Source organism: Grammomys surdaster, unplaced genomic scaffold, assembly GCF_004785775.1.
Source record: "Grammomys surdaster isolate TR1022 unplaced genomic scaffold, NIH_TR_1.0 270, whole genome shotgun sequence".
Lineage (NCBI taxonomy): Eukaryota > Metazoa > Chordata > Mammalia > Rodentia > Muridae > Grammomys > Grammomys surdaster.
The window spans coordinates 292476-307280 of NW_021604711.1; the positions used below are offsets into that span (position 1 = coordinate 292476).

At 43.4% G+C, this 14805-nt stretch overlaps 1 protein-coding gene across 2 annotated transcripts; it reads left to right on the forward strand.

Annotated features, from left to right (window-relative positions):
• The first annotated feature begins 20 nt into the window (after window positions 1–20).
• On the forward strand, window positions 21–14700 carry Zswim7 (zinc finger SWIM-type containing 7). 2 transcript variants are annotated; one of them, XM_028776533.1, is made up of 6 exons: window positions 48–156; window positions 4058–4079; window positions 7096–7198; window positions 12475–12579; window positions 12738–12780; window positions 13731–13828. In XM_028776533.1, exons 1-6 carry the CDS (start codon window positions 81–83, stop codon window positions 13733–13735), a joined length of 354 nt encoding a protein of 117 aa, XP_028632366.1. In that variant the 5' UTR covers window positions 48–80; the 3' UTR covers window positions 13736–13828. The 2 variants fall into 2 exon arrangements, with proteins under 2 accessions (XP_028632365.1, XP_028632366.1); XM_028776532.1 differs by lacking the exon at window positions 12738–12780 and having other exon boundaries at window positions 21–156; window positions 13731–14700.
• Window positions 14701–14805: the final 105 nt, after the last annotated feature.

A 14805-nucleotide genomic window follows, 5' to 3' on the forward strand; every position in this document is an offset into this window, starting at 1 on the left:
CACGCCGTCTCGCCCCGCCTCCGGCCTGCCGCGCGCGTTGAATTCGCAGCGCCCCGGAGGAGGAAAGCGGGCGACTTGCCATGGCGGTCACGCTGCCGGAGGTCGTGGAGGAGCTCCTGAGCGAGATGGCCGCCGCTGTGCGGGACAGCGCGAGAAGTACGGCCCGCGGGCTTTTATTCTTACAGCTTATGGTTCTGTCCCTGAAGCCTGTGCTCGTTAGATCGCGTCACCTAATACAGAAATTTGGGTGACTGGACGTCAGATCTCTGAGTGTCATCCGGTGTGCGGGAACCCCGGGTTCTTAAAGAAAGCTACTGGGTACACCCAAGGAGTGGGCGAGGGCAGGGATGCGGAATGGCAGATGCCTAGACAATTTTGAGTTAATCAGAATCCTTATCCACTATCTGTGATGCAAAGTTTAAAAATAATACTCTCGTTTACTTTGCTTAGTAAATATATTTTACTAAAAGCGTTCTAGGGATGCAAAACCTTAAAAAAACAAAAATCTGCACGTTGAAAAGTACTTCTTCCCTGTGGCCTGTAGAGGTCGCCCTATGCCTGTCTCCAACAAAATTACTAAACAAGGATGATCTTTGCTTACCAGACATAATAGAAAACCAGTAATCTACTGTGTAGCTTGGCTAGTATATGGCTTGCCTAACGTGTCCCACGGCTCCATAAGACTGGGCACATGGCTGTAATCTTCCGCACTTGTGAAGTTCAAGGTCAACCTCAGCTACATAATGCTAGGCCAGACTGGGCTATTGGAAATTTTGTCTCAAAAAGACAGGGGTGGGGGGGGGCAGCTTTCGAAGTGTAGTAATTAGAAGTGCTCTTCCAAAAATAGCCTCTCTAAATGATAGTCAAATTAGAGTTCAGAACTGTTACTGCCCATTCATTGTGCTCTGTGAACAGGTTTGAGTTACTGCTTTATTGGGACAAGAAAAGTAAACAAACGAATGGTCTCATTTTGGTCTTTTACATATGTGTAAAAAATTCAGCCAACCAGGCATTCAAACATATTTTGATTTCAAAAAAGTTGTGGGGTGTCAGTCTGTTGTAAGCGCTTGTTTCCAGGATTCAACCACGGATGTTCTGAGATGTTGGAAGGATATCAGCTTTACAGAATCAGTACCAGAACAGGGCTGTTGGTGGGTTAATCCATATGCTGACAACTGAAGGGCACTCCCCCACCCCCAGCTCAGGAACAGACTCCTGACTCATGTTTACTTTTCAGTAGAGCGGTTTTCAATATTGGTTCTGGGTGCTCCTTCCTAATCCCCGGTCCTCCTTGGTAACCCTGCAGAATAAAAGTCCATGTTGCACGTATATGGTTTTGAACTAGTCGGAACTGAGCCATGTAGGACGCTATGGTTGCCTTTCCTGGGTAACTTGGTTTCCCTGGTTTATAACCATCTTGGCTTTGTATGATTGTTTAATTTTCTACATATGTATTTTTACTTGAACTTCAAATATTTTGCCACTATCACGGGTCTCCACTCAAAGTGTTAAGTAAAAAAGACATTTTATCAATTACATTTCGTAAAGAAATCTGTGAAGAGCCGACTTGCCTAGTATGGTCTGGCTGCTGTCTGGTCGGGCTCCTGCTATCTTCCTTCAGTGTTAAATCCTGGGAAGTCTCTTTTCCTACTTTGGGTCTTGTGTTTAGCACATCCTACAGTTTACTTTCCTCTTGTTCATCCACTTGTGTATTGTTACCTGTCTTATTTTATGCAGTACTTACTTAAGTAGGTTTCTGAAGAAGGCATGAACTGTACTTTTGAGGCTTTGAATGTCAGAAAAAGGTTTTTCTACACTCACACTTGGTTAAAAGGTATTAAGTTTCATGTTGGAAGTAACATTTCTTCAGACATCTGGAAACATTGTTCCATGATTGTGTAGCATTTTGCATCTAGCATTGCTCCTGAAATTTGTTGGTGGCCTTTATTTTCTCTGGGTCTTTGAATTGCAGTTGTTCTGAGTATCCATGATTGTCAATATGGCTAATGTACAAGTTCCTTTGGTAGGATGGCATGTAACTCATACTCACTGTCCTTTGTAGTTTAATGTTTGAAATCACCCCTAGGTTACTCACAGCACCTGACCTCTGCAGTATCAGTGCTGGATAGGTAGATGGCATCCTAGATTGCTTAGGGAAAATAAGAGAAGAATGACATTTAGTATAGGCTCAGAGGTTTCAAGGGTTGGTAGTACTGGCTTCGGTTTGGTTTTGTTCGGCCTCATTCTAGCCCAGACTGGCCTTGAACTCCCTGTGCTCATGCCTTAGGCTTCTGAGTGTTGCAGTTACAGGCCTGTACCTGGCCTTTCCATTTGTTTTTAAACATTCCGTGTGTATGAGTGTTTTGCCTGCAAGTCTATGTACCATGTGGGTGCAGTGCCCTCAGAGGCCAGAAGATGGCATCAGATCCCCTTGGATTGGAGTGTGAGCCAGCTGGGGCATGAACCCTGCTCCTCTTAGCTGTTGAGCCGTGGCCCAGCCCCTCAGTTCTTATCTCTAGTTGAGTCCACAGATGTTGGTCCCACGGGTGTGGAGAGCCAGTTATATCTTCTTTATGACCATGATTCTCAAGCTTCTGATAAGATTTTGTTCAAGTTTCATTTTTACTTCTGTGTGTATGTGTGTCTGCATGTGTCCACATATGAGGGAGCCCCCCAGAGGCCAGAAGAGGCAGTTCGAGGTATGGAGCTGGCAGTACAGGAAGTTAAGAGCTAGCTACCCAGTATGGGTGCTAGAAACCAAACTCTCTGTCTTAGAGAGCAGGAACCAGCGCTCTTAGCAGGTGTGCCATCTCCCCAGCCCCTGGTTTTGTTTTCCACCCTAACATGTGACTCTATTGACTTACTTGATAATATTTTTTTTTCATCCTAGTATTCCTGTCCCTTGGCTATAGAATGTCCTTTATTGTGCCTGAGTGATTTATGTCCTATATTTAATCTATTTGTCCCTGCCTCTGTTTCTTGGGACCTTCCTTCAGCTGTATGTAACAGATTTTCTATGAGGTTTTAATTTCTGATGTTACATCTAATTTATAATTTTCCCCTGCCTGTTTTATTATTGTATTAGCCTGTTTGTTCTGATATTAGTAATAGTCGTTGGAACTTTCCCTCTGACTTCAGTGTCTCCTCTAGCTAGATTCTTTTGTTGTTCTTGTTCTCTTTTTACTTCATTGTGGTAACTTGTAGTTGGCATGTTTAAGAGTAGAAAACTGAAGTAAGGACTTATAGATTACTTCTTACTAGGTGACTTAGCTGAACATCCATGACAGTGCTATTCCCTGTTGGTTGGGTCAGATCCCCAGATAGTCTTTTGCCTGGAGGGCTGAAGACCTGGGAGAGCAGCTCAGCCACAGGGATAAAGGAAGAGGGCTGATTCTTGCAAGAGTCATGTGGGAAGAGAGTAGCAAGTCCCCCTGTTGTTGGTGTTTTCTCCTAGTCCGGAAGTCATCTATTTGAGCCTTTTTTTGAACATCCTCAGTCATTTGCCAGAGGGAGCAACAGCCACCCGCAGCTAAGACAGGAACTAAGACTGACCTTTCTGCTTGTTTGTTTCTTATTTTATTTTATTTTATTTTATTTATTTTTGAAGCACTGTCTACATAGTCCTGGCTGTCCTTAAATTCAATATATAGACCAGGCTAGCCTCAAACTCACAGAGATCTGCCTGCCTTTGTGCAGAGGGAGTTGTGGAGGAGGTGAGTAGGTTCTGGAGTATGTGCCAGACCTGTGCTCAGTTCTTCCTACCGATAGCTGAAGATTCGTCTTGCTGAGGTCTGTCTGGAAAGTTATGTTCCACTTTTGTATTTGTCTCCAGTATATTTTAGCCATTGTTTCCCCTGCCTCCTCATCCTTGGGAACTAATGATTCTTTAAATATGTAAATAGATCCTCTTATTGTTTCAGAGGGTTGGGAAAGAAGTAGAATTGGATAGCTAGGTTCTGTTTACGTCTTATGGGGTGATTTGGAATCGTTGTTATAAGATCTTCGTGTCTGCATTCACTAGTCTAACTTGATCAACTCTCCTGCTTCCACCTTACAGTTCCTGACGAGCTTCTCTTATCGTAAGTACAGACTCTTGTTTCATCTATTAAAAATGTTATACAGTTTTAAGAGCCAGATCCTTTCAGCATATTTCTTGATTTTTAAAAATAAGAAGAGAGCTGGAAATAAGACTTGCTCCTATTCCAGAGGACCAGAGTTCTGTTCAGAAGGCACATAACCACCTATAACTCCAGCTCTGGGGGATCGGATACATCTTCTAGCTTCTGTGGGCCCTGCAAACACATGGTGAACAGACCTGCATGTAGGCAAAACATCTATACACACACTTTTTTTTTTTTTAATGTTTAACAACAAAGTGGACTCGGCACACTTTTTTTAATTTTATTTTATTATTATTTTATTTATTTATTTATTTATTTATTTATTTATTTATTTTGTTTTTTCAAGACAGGGTTTCTCTGCATAGCCCTGGCTGTCCTGGAACTCACTCTATAGACCAGGGTGGCCTCGAACTCAGAAATCCACCTGCCTCTGCCTCCTAAGTGCTGGGATTAAAGGCGTGCGCCACCACTGCCCAGCAGTGGCACACTTTTAAATGCAGCACTTGGGAGGTAGAAGAATGAGGACCAGGAGTTTAAGGTCATCCTCAGCTACACCAGAAGTGTGAGGTCAGCCTGACCTTGTAAGACCTTGTCTCAAAAAAAAAAAAAAAAAAAAAAACAACCAAAACCTTAAGTCAGATCTGGAGAGTGGGCTCAGTGGTTGAGAGCATTTGGTTTGGTTCCCAGCACACACCTCGGGAGGTTCACAAGAGCCTAATATCCCTCTCTGACCTCCATGGGAACCTGAACACATAATGTATTTATATATACCCAGACATATGCACTTACACATAAAATAAATCTTTTTAAAAATAAATTAAGAAGTAGAAAATAGACAAATAATAAAAGAATGCAAATAGCCAAACATCTTCTGGGGGGGAAATGATAAATACTACTAATGGTCATAAAATACAAATTAAAAGATAATTTCTCCTATGAAACTAGCAACCCCAGGAAAAAATGTTGACAGGAATATGGAGAAATGGATAAGTAATACCTTGCTAGAGATGTCAATTGGAAGGTAGCCTGGTATCTTGGTTAATGTTCTCTGCTGTGAGGACTGTCATGACTAAGGCAACTTATAAAAAGAAAGCACTTAATTTCGGGCTTGCTTATGAGTCCTTGAACATCATGGTGGGGAGCATGGCAGCAGACAGGCAGGCAAACATTCATGATGCTAGAGAAGTAGCTGATGCTAGAGAAGTAGCTGAGAGCTTACGTCTGATCCACAAGGCAAGGGGGGAGGGAGTAACTGGGAGTGGCATTGAGAAACTTTGAAGTTCACCTCCAGTAACACACCTCCTACAAAAAGGCCACACTTCCTAATCTTTCCCAAATAGTTCCACCAACTGTCAATCAAACATTCAAATATAGGAGCCTATGGGGGCCATTCTCAATTCAAACCACCACACCTGGCAGCTGGCAATATGGCTTTAAAACATACATATTCTTTGACCTCAATGTCCCACTTACAAGAATGTCACCCAAGGAGGTAACTGTGATGTTCATAAACACTTTACAGTGAATAGGTCACCCAATACTGAATAGGATAACACAACAAACTGGAAATAATCTACTCAAAATAGCTTGTGGAGAGTAAAATGATTGACTTTTACAGTAGAGTTATTTTTATAGCCATCAAAAGTAATAAAAAAATATTTCATGTGCTTGAGAGATGTTAAAAGTCATAAAATAGACAAGGTCATTTTTAAAATAATTGAAGTTAACTGGGATTATCACTGATTAAGAGGCTCTTCAGCAAATTTCATTTCTTTATTTTTGTTAACTAAATAAATCTTTATGTATTTGGTATAAGAAATTCAAAAGTATTCCTCCTCAGTTCTTCCTAGTACTGTTGTGTGAGACTAGACTCTGGGAAAATGAAGCAATACACATGTTATATTTTAAACTTTATAAGCAGTGCTGTATTGCATAGGTACATATACACATGTGTATAATACAAGTCATCCCTTGAATAAGATACAAACACATTAACAGGGAAAACCAGTAAGTAGCATGAGGTCATGCTATACACTCAGGAGAGTGTATTCTGAACGTATGAGGCCCTAGGCTCACTCCACAGTACAGGATAGAGAGAGAGGGAAGTCGGGGTCCAAACCGAGGAAGGGATGAATAAATGCTTGCCAAAGAGTTGGAAGCTCTTTAATGAAATATGAAGAGAGGTTGGTTTTTTTTTTAGCTGCAATATTATAGTCTTTTATTTTAAAACACAAAAAATATCTGAAATAAATGATCAAGATGTTAATTAAAAACACTTATTCTGGGGAGCAAATGAATCCATGGATTTGGTTTCATTGATTGGTCTAATTTTCTATTTTATGTGTATGGATGTTTAATTTGCATGTTTGTCTGTGCACCACATGCATGCAGTGCCCACAGAGGCTGGAGACGGCCGTTGGATCGTTTGGATCTGGAGTTACAGATGGTAGGGAGCTGCCACATGAGTCCTGAGAATCACACTCAGGTCCTCAGGAAGAACAACCAGGCCTCTTAGCCTCTGAGCCATCCTCTCCAGCCCCAGTCCATGTGTTTTGTTAATATTTTTCCCAAATTAAAATTTGGTTTTTGTTTTAAGTGTGGGGGTTAGCTAGAAGGTAGCTATGTTGTAAACTGTTTGTTATGCAAGCACAGGAGGCTGTGAACGATCCCATCCCAGCGGCGCCACTTACAAAAGTCAGCACTGGCGCTGCTCGCAATCCCAACACTGGCCTCATGGCCACATGCAGGCCCGTTAGCCACCCTCTGTGAAGGAAGTGGATGGCTCTTGAGGAACAACACACGCACTGGAGGTGCAGAGTCTGAGGCTCAGTGGTGGAGAGCTTGCCTACCACGCATAAGGCCTCGGGTTCAGTCTCCATCATCACGCACAAAGATTGGACAGTAAACCTTTGTGTCGAGTTCTTGGGGTGACTCAGAATCAGCCCTTCTAATCCAGTGTCTTTGTATTCCCTAGGCTGAAGTTTGTGTTTGGGTCATCCGCCATCCAGGCCTTGGACTTGGTTGATCGAGAGTCTGTCACTTTAATCTCATCACCCAGTGGAAGGCGTGTTTACCAGGTAGAAGTCTAGAGGTGGGGACACTCAAGACAGAAACCCTTAGGACATAAATCTATTCAGTCTCTGTGGAAGCTCATGACTAACATGAAGTATGTCCTAAGCTTTGTGACCCAACTTAGTAAAGTTAACGGAATCATAATTTATTTTCATTTTTTTAAAATTAAGATTTATGTATTTATTTTATATATGTGAGTACACTGTAGCTGTCTTCAGACACCAGAAGAGGGCATCAGGTCCCATTACAGATGGTTGTGAGCCACCATGTCATTGCTAGAAAATGAACTTAGGACTTCTGGAAGAGCAGTCAGTGCTCTTAACCGCTGAGCCATCTCTCTAGCCCCCTTGTATTTATTTTAAATTGACAAAAACTATATATGACAATACAAAATGACATCTTGATATATGATACCTTATAGCTTCATGCTGTTGACATATCCAGCTATCTCAAAAAACCTATGTGCTTCCTTTTCTGTAATGAGAACATACCCTTACAAATTTTCAGGTCTGTGATGCGTCGTTAGTTACTGTAGTCGGTAACTCTCCTGAGCATCTGCCCCCTCTGACTATCTCCCTAAGCCCCTCCCTTTCACCTCTCCCTTCTGTAAGTTGGACTGTTTAAGATTTCACATACGAGGACATGTAGTATTTGATATTATTATGCCAGGTTTGTTGTACTTAACATAGTATCTCCAGGCATTCTAGAAATTAAAGATAAATATGACTTTTTTCGATTCTACCAGTAGCAGTATGTAGAACTAATAATGGTGTGGAGAGGCTCTCTTCTCAAGTCTAATGGAACGTGCCAGCCTTTGCTCTCTTGTTGATTGATTATAGGGGTACATAACCCTCATACATTTATTGACATTTTCATCTTTCTTGTTCATAATCACTTGTTTACAGGAAAAAGTCAAAATGTTTCTTGAGGCCATTCCATGTGTCTAGAATAATCTGGTGAACATCGATCTTTCAGAACTGTTGTCAAGAACTATTTATGATGAGTCAGACTCCTGAGTTCAGGAGGTCTGTACAGACTTCAGTCCCCCTGGCACTTAGAGTAGATTTGTGAGCTGATGGCCCTTACCGTACTCTAGACGGTTTTCATGTTATTGGTTACTCTCTCCAGAAGCAAAGCAAAGTATTTCTTTTGCAAGAAACGAAAACACAAAGGGTAAAGTAATATCACATCTGGCTACCCCACACTGCCAGACTTACAACCTGAGACTAGAAAGACTATATAAAACGTGTGCCAGCGTAGGCGCCTGCTCCCAGGTCAGCTACATGAGACAGTGGCGAGTGCAGCCACGGTTGAGGGAAGAGCATCTTAGGAAGGACGTGAAATACTGTGGCTCGTCAGGTATGTGCTTGGCTCTCAATGGTCAAGAAAGACACCATTGGCAGGTAGGAAATCTTATTGTTTAAACTCTAGCTTCTAGTGAACTTGTCGGAGAGTGAGACCAAGACAGTAACTCCATTAAAAGAAGGTGCCAGTTCATCCTTAGAGAATGACTTGAACAGAGCCTACTTTGACAAACACGTGTCCCTACCTATGAGTCAACTTGCCCTTATATTGCAGCCCAGCTTAATTGACTTGGCAGATCGCTGTATGTTTCCACTAAGGGAAATGGAGTGTGGTTACACCTGTAATTTTCGGATAGCACTTTTTTTACTCGGGTGGAAGGGGCTGTTTCTCCAATCAGTTGGCACTGCTAAGTTTCTTTCTTATATAATCTCTTTGTATGTTATATACTTAAAATACCCAAGACTTAGATCCTTCCAGTCTTCCCCACGTTTCTTCACTGCAGAATTCTGGTTTCAGGGCTGGAGAGATGGCTCGGCAGTCCTGCAGAGGATCCAGGTTCAGTCCCATTGTACACATGGCCACTCACAACTGCCTGTAACTCGAGTTCTGGGGATCTGGTGGCCTCTTCTAGCCTCTGTGGGCACTAGGCACACACATGTCACACATACACATAGGCAAGCAAAACACTCTTACATATAAAATAAAAATAATATAAATGTTTTTAAAACCAGGTAAAAAGGGTTTTTGGTCTCAGCGCTATTACCATCATAATACTTGACCAGAACAGGCAAACTCCTAGCTGTCCCTCAGAACAGGCAGACTGCTAGCTGTCCCTCAGAACGGGCAGACTGCTCGCTGTCTCTCACTTACCTGATGTGGCTGCCAGCTAAAAATTTAAAGATCTTGTTTAAAGCTATTTTAATTATCTTTATGAATATGACTTTCTTAATGATTGTCTGTCATGTCCTTTATTATATTGTGTTGCTTTGTCATAAAAAAATACTCCCCAGATATGTAGCTGTCAGCTTTGACTTTGACTGGAGTTGAATGAGACTAGAAACCTCAGCCAGCCTCACATCAATCTTACGGTGCACTGTGCAGTAATCCAGGAAGAATCTGCCTTGGTTCTTGGTTGTATAAGATGGTAAATGCTGAATCAGACACTGCCTTGATACCCAGCTAGTAACCATTCTGTGAGTCAACCCAATAGTTTCACTGTCCTCTGGGTATACTGTATAATTATTTTAAAGTCATCCTTTTGTTACTGTCTCCTGAGCTGCTTTCTAAACACATTCTGCTCACTTAGGAAGGAGCTGCTTCCCAGCGCTTGAAAGTCTGCAAGGCTTACAGAACAAGGCTGGATACCCTCCTGCACATCCGTAGGAGGCAAGCGTGGTTCCAGGCCTCACATCCCCACTCAGCAATCCCAGTTCTGAGGCAGCTCTCCTGCAGAACATGCTACATTTCTGCTCAACCACTCACATTCTGTGAGCCAACATGGCTCAGACACCCCGTCTGTATCAGGACAGGAACTGTAAACCCCTCTTCCAGAAAGAGGCAGGAAATTATAAATGTAGCTTCCTAGCATGCAGTAGCCTACGGGAGCCTGCGGTAGTTAGAAGGTTGTACCTGTGAATGGATGATGATCAGGGCCATCTTACAAGTACCCTGAGTCACTACAGACTTCCTGCCGGTGAGATTCCTGTGAATCCAGTCCTGGTCTTGAGTGTGTTCTTTCCTGTTTGTTTCTTTTTTTAAAATCTCAATCAAGGAGGGGGATTGAAGGGGGCACATTCCAGCCCATGCTATGATGAGTGGAAGAACCCGGAGCAGTTCCTGTAAGAGAGAGTCCTTCTTCCACTGAATTAAATTACCCCTCAGGTCAATTTCCAGGTCTAAACGTTTCTAGCTCAGATTTTTGCCTGATTATTGGGTTCATTAGTAGTCAACTGCTAGATAAGGAAGAAGCAAATTAAAGCATTTCCTGTCTTTAGAGTATCTACTGCCCCAGGCATTTGACCAGTTTACTTCGACTCTCAGACAGCCTTTGAAAGAGTGAGGCATAGGAACCATTGTAGAATTTATCCCTGTCCCTAAATCACCAGGCTTTGATTCAGCATAATGCAGGAGGAAGCATTATGATAGAGCTGGGACCTGTAGAGCCCTGGAGGCTTTGCCTACTCAAGTCTAAATCTAGAGAGAAGACGGGAGCCAAGTAAAGACAGAACTTTAGAGGCGTGTTCTTGGTAGTCTGGAGAGAGCGGCATCCACATCGCTGCTGTGTGGTGCTGAGTTTGCTTTAGGATCAAGTGGGAAGCGGTCAGCATCAATGTCCACCCTACTGTTTAGACTCACTAGCAAAATTGTATTGATAGTCAGTGGTGTGTGTGTGTCATGTTCCTAACACAGCAGGCCTTGGGATAGGAGTGTGTAAGAGGTGGGTTTTAATACCTGATGTAAACTAGGTCCAGTCTTCAGTGGTATGGAAAAAGGAAATTCCTAGTAATCTAAAATTCCCAGAGTTTTGCTGACTTAGTCAACAAATAACCAGAATAGCCGTGTCATATTAAGCACTAAGCAGACACACAGAAGCACAGCACTTGAGCATATTATTTCCTCTAGTTAAGTCCTTACCTGTTATTCTCAGGTTAGAGTAAAGGATTCTGGAACTACTGACATTGTAATTTTGACAAATCCTGACCTTTTGTTTAGACTGTCATCTTAAAGCCTAAGTTTAATTTGAAAGCCTTCTGGCAAATTCATATGACAGTCCATTGTAAAATAATTGAAATATTTGTACTTCCCTTTCTTGATAATAATCTACTTCATTTGGAAGTTAACTCTCAGAACGTAGCCCTGTGTTATCTAGTGTCCACCACTATGGTGAATATGTGGCAGAAGTCACTGTAAAGAAGAGTAGGTTTATATTGGCTGACAGTTTGAGGTCTCCATCCATGGTCACTGGGCCCTGTTGTGTTGACCTATGGCAGAACCGTACATTACAGCAGGAATGGGAGGCTGAGAAGATCTCTTCACCCACGCCCAGGAAGCAAAGGCAGGACAGGAAGGAGGCTAAAGTCCCAGTGTCTCCTGCAAAGGCATACCCGCCCAGCAACCTAGCTCCCTCTAACTATATCCGACCTCCTAAAGGTTCTACCATTCCCTGTATGTGCCAGGAGATACCAACCAAGCTTCTAACACACGCCTTTGGGGGACATTCAAAATCCAAACTATGGTAAGCTGCCAACAAGAAGTGTTTGGCTGCTTGGTTGTAGGAGTGGTTTCTCCAGCAAACTGGGCCAATCATATCACAGACAAATCTTTTTTCCTTGTACTCCTTTCAAGTGTCACCAAGGGTGTTTGTGGTACTGAGCCTCTCACCAACCCCATCTGTGTCCTTCCATCACTGGATGAGTGGGCAGGTCTGAACCTGCCTCGTTCCTGAGACCTCCGTCCTGAGCAGCTGAGTCAGCCCCTTCACAAGACCGCTTTATTTACCCTCCCACGCGGATGCTCCCCGAGCTTCTCACACACCCCTTCTACTTTGTTCATCTGAGGGCGGCCCTGCTTCTGCCTCCCATGCCCTTTACCCACTTCATACTCTCCGGGAATGTAACGGCAGCGCTCGAAATGTCCCTGCATGCTGTCTAATACCACGGGTTAAGGGGCCCACAGTAAAATGTACACAAGCCTTCCCTGCCCTCCGTTTTCGGCCTGCAGGCTGAGACCTGTGCATCACATGGAACAACACCACTGTGTGGAAGGCTGAATTGGGCTGAAACGCTTCCACCCTCCAAAGTCCTGGAAAGCTGAAGAGATGAGTTTGCACACTGCAGAAAGACAACTTGTGTTTCTCCTTTCGTATAAACCCCACTGTAGACCTTCAGTGATGTCCATAAGCAACTCTGACATGTTGAATGGATTGTTAGGAATTAGATGTGCCACAAGCAAACTAACACTGTCCTGTTCTTCCCAGGTGCTAGGGAGTTCTGGCAAAACATATACATGTCTGGCTTCCTGTCATTACTGCTCATGCCCAGCGTTCTCTTTCTCAGTGTTACGGAAGAATGACAGCCTGCTGGTAAGGGTGGGCTCTCGCCACAGCACACAGTTGGGAGCGAAGAGGCTAGCCTCATTTCAGACTTGAAGAGACCCATTTTGGGGGAGGTGGGGGGCTTACACAGAATGGGCATTTCTATTACTGTTGGAAGAAATTGTGGTTTATTATCTTTGTCTTAGTCACTTCCTGGATTCAGCCTCCCAAAACACGATGTCATTTTTGGTACGTTACTTTCCTGCTTTTTTATTTAAAAGGTCATAGATTAGGTTGTGGGGGACAGTAAGGTAATCTTAGAAATGAGATCTGGGGAAGAAGATCGCTCAGTAGAGAGAGAACTAAATAAAAGATGTTCCCACATCATACCCCTCTCATGAGGACAGCTTGGCCCCACCCTCACCTCACATGGAGCAGGAACGCCTCTGCCTATACCTCACAGTCTTTGTGAGCCCATCAGACTCCAGAGCATCAAGCAAGGACAGCACCTATCTGCACATCCCTAGTTCTAAAGGAAAAGAAACACACCATTCTCCTCTCCTAAGAACAGATAGTTAGTCCTTAGTCTTGCCAAAGTAGAGAACAATAAAGTCTACCTTGTTCCCACTTTTGTATATACTAGTAGCAACTAGAAATCTTGGGAGTTTGGTGCCAACTTGAGCATCTCTATTCATTCATACACATACATACATACATACATACATACATACATGCATGGATGCATGCAAATACACACGAATGCAGCTGACCACTAAGGTTATTTCACCTGTAAAATGACAGGATTGTATCATGGTCCTCAGGATCAATGCTGTTTTCTGTGGACATAGATCTGACAGGGTCATCTCCCCACATGTGTGTATATGTGAGAATTTCCCCTACCTCCTTCTTCACCCCAGAAGGTAGCAATGCCTAAAATGAAGTAGTGGTTCTGCACGTTCATTATAGTGAAGTTTGAAGCTTCTGGGTAGCTATTAGATCCACATGAGCTCACTGGGGAGGGACACTGAGCCAGTACAGTGCCTCAAGGACTGCCAGCCATTGCTGTAACCACACTCTGAAGGCAGGGTGAAACCATGGCAGAGTTTCCCTCTCCTCCTTGCATGTGATGGTGAGGTCTTGATGAGACTGGCCAAACATGATCCTGCTTGTCCCTAACAGCTCTGTGTCTTGTGTTTCAGTGTAAGCATCTTCTGGCGATTTATCTTAGTCAGCTTATGAGGAACTGCCAGCAGCTCAGTGTGTCTGACAAGCAACTGACAGACCTACTATTGATGGAGAGGACACAAGAAGCATAGAAGGTGTGGCTGGAACATGGACTTCCGAGACAGAAGCCTAGCAGGAAATGCATTCACACCTCACGGTGCACAACTCACTTCCAGACTTGTGACTGTCACTTTGTCACTTGTAGGTCACAGAGGGTGTTTGTGGCTAAGGGCCCTCTAGGGTCTTAATATTAACCCGCTTCTGAGCCCCACAGGTAGAATTGTCCCTGGGTAGAATTAAGTATTGTTGACTCAAATAAAGCCTTAGCCATGTTGTGTCTGCAATCAGATCAAGTTACTGAAGCACTAGTAATGTTTAAAGGTGAGATGGTAGACCAAACTGAGTAAGAGCAAGCTTACATGAGAAAAGTATTCAGCAGTAAAGGACCAAAGCACACAGATAGCTAAGGGCAGCATGTATGAGAAGAGGGTTCTGCCAAACTCATCTGTGTGCTGCTGTCAGCGGGCTGATGAGGCTATGCTGGGAAAGGGTGTGGAGAGCAGGGAGCTGGGCTTACCTTTCGAGCATCTCTAATCTTGTATCAGGATAAAGGAAACCAGATCCTACTAGGAATTTCACAAGACCAGCTAGGTACCAGGAGTGGTGCTGGAGATAAGATAGGTAGGCCCAGGAGAACAAAGGATCAGTGATAACTATGAAAGCCCAGGAAAAGAACCTAAAAGGAAAAGCCGGGACAGCCAGCAGATCCTAGAAGGTCAGGAGCTTCCTACACTCTGAACATTCATCCTTCTAGGAACTGAGGAGGTAGAAAATGGAGTAAGTGACTTCATAGCCTAGGGAACCCCACCCCCACCCCCAATTGTGGTTCCTGAAGACACAAAGCATTAGCAAAGGGCTGCTAAATAAAAAGCCAAATGCGTGCTGCAGTGTTCTTTGGTTGGCTGAGCACTGTGTTGAGTTGTAGCAAAGAAAAATGAAGATTTCTATGCTAGTTGAGAGGCTTGGATTCAGTACGAGCTACCTCTTTAA

What these genes read in the sequence shown, in the direction of transcription:
- Zswim7 (XM_028776532.1), top strand. Translation starts at nt 81, where the DNA reads ATGGCGGTCACGCTGCCGGAGGTCGTGGAGGAGCTCCTGAGCGAGATG. An exon ending in TGTGCGGGACAGCGCGAGAA is followed by an intron (nt 157 to 4,057) that starts GTACGGCCCGCG and finishes TCCACCTTACAG; the next exon opens with TTCCTGACGAGCTTCTCTTA. An exon ending in GTGGAAGGCGTGTTTACCAG is followed by an intron (nt 7,199 to 12,474) that starts GTAGAAGTCTAG and finishes TGTTCTTCCCAG; the next exon opens with GTGCTAGGGAGTTCTGGCAA.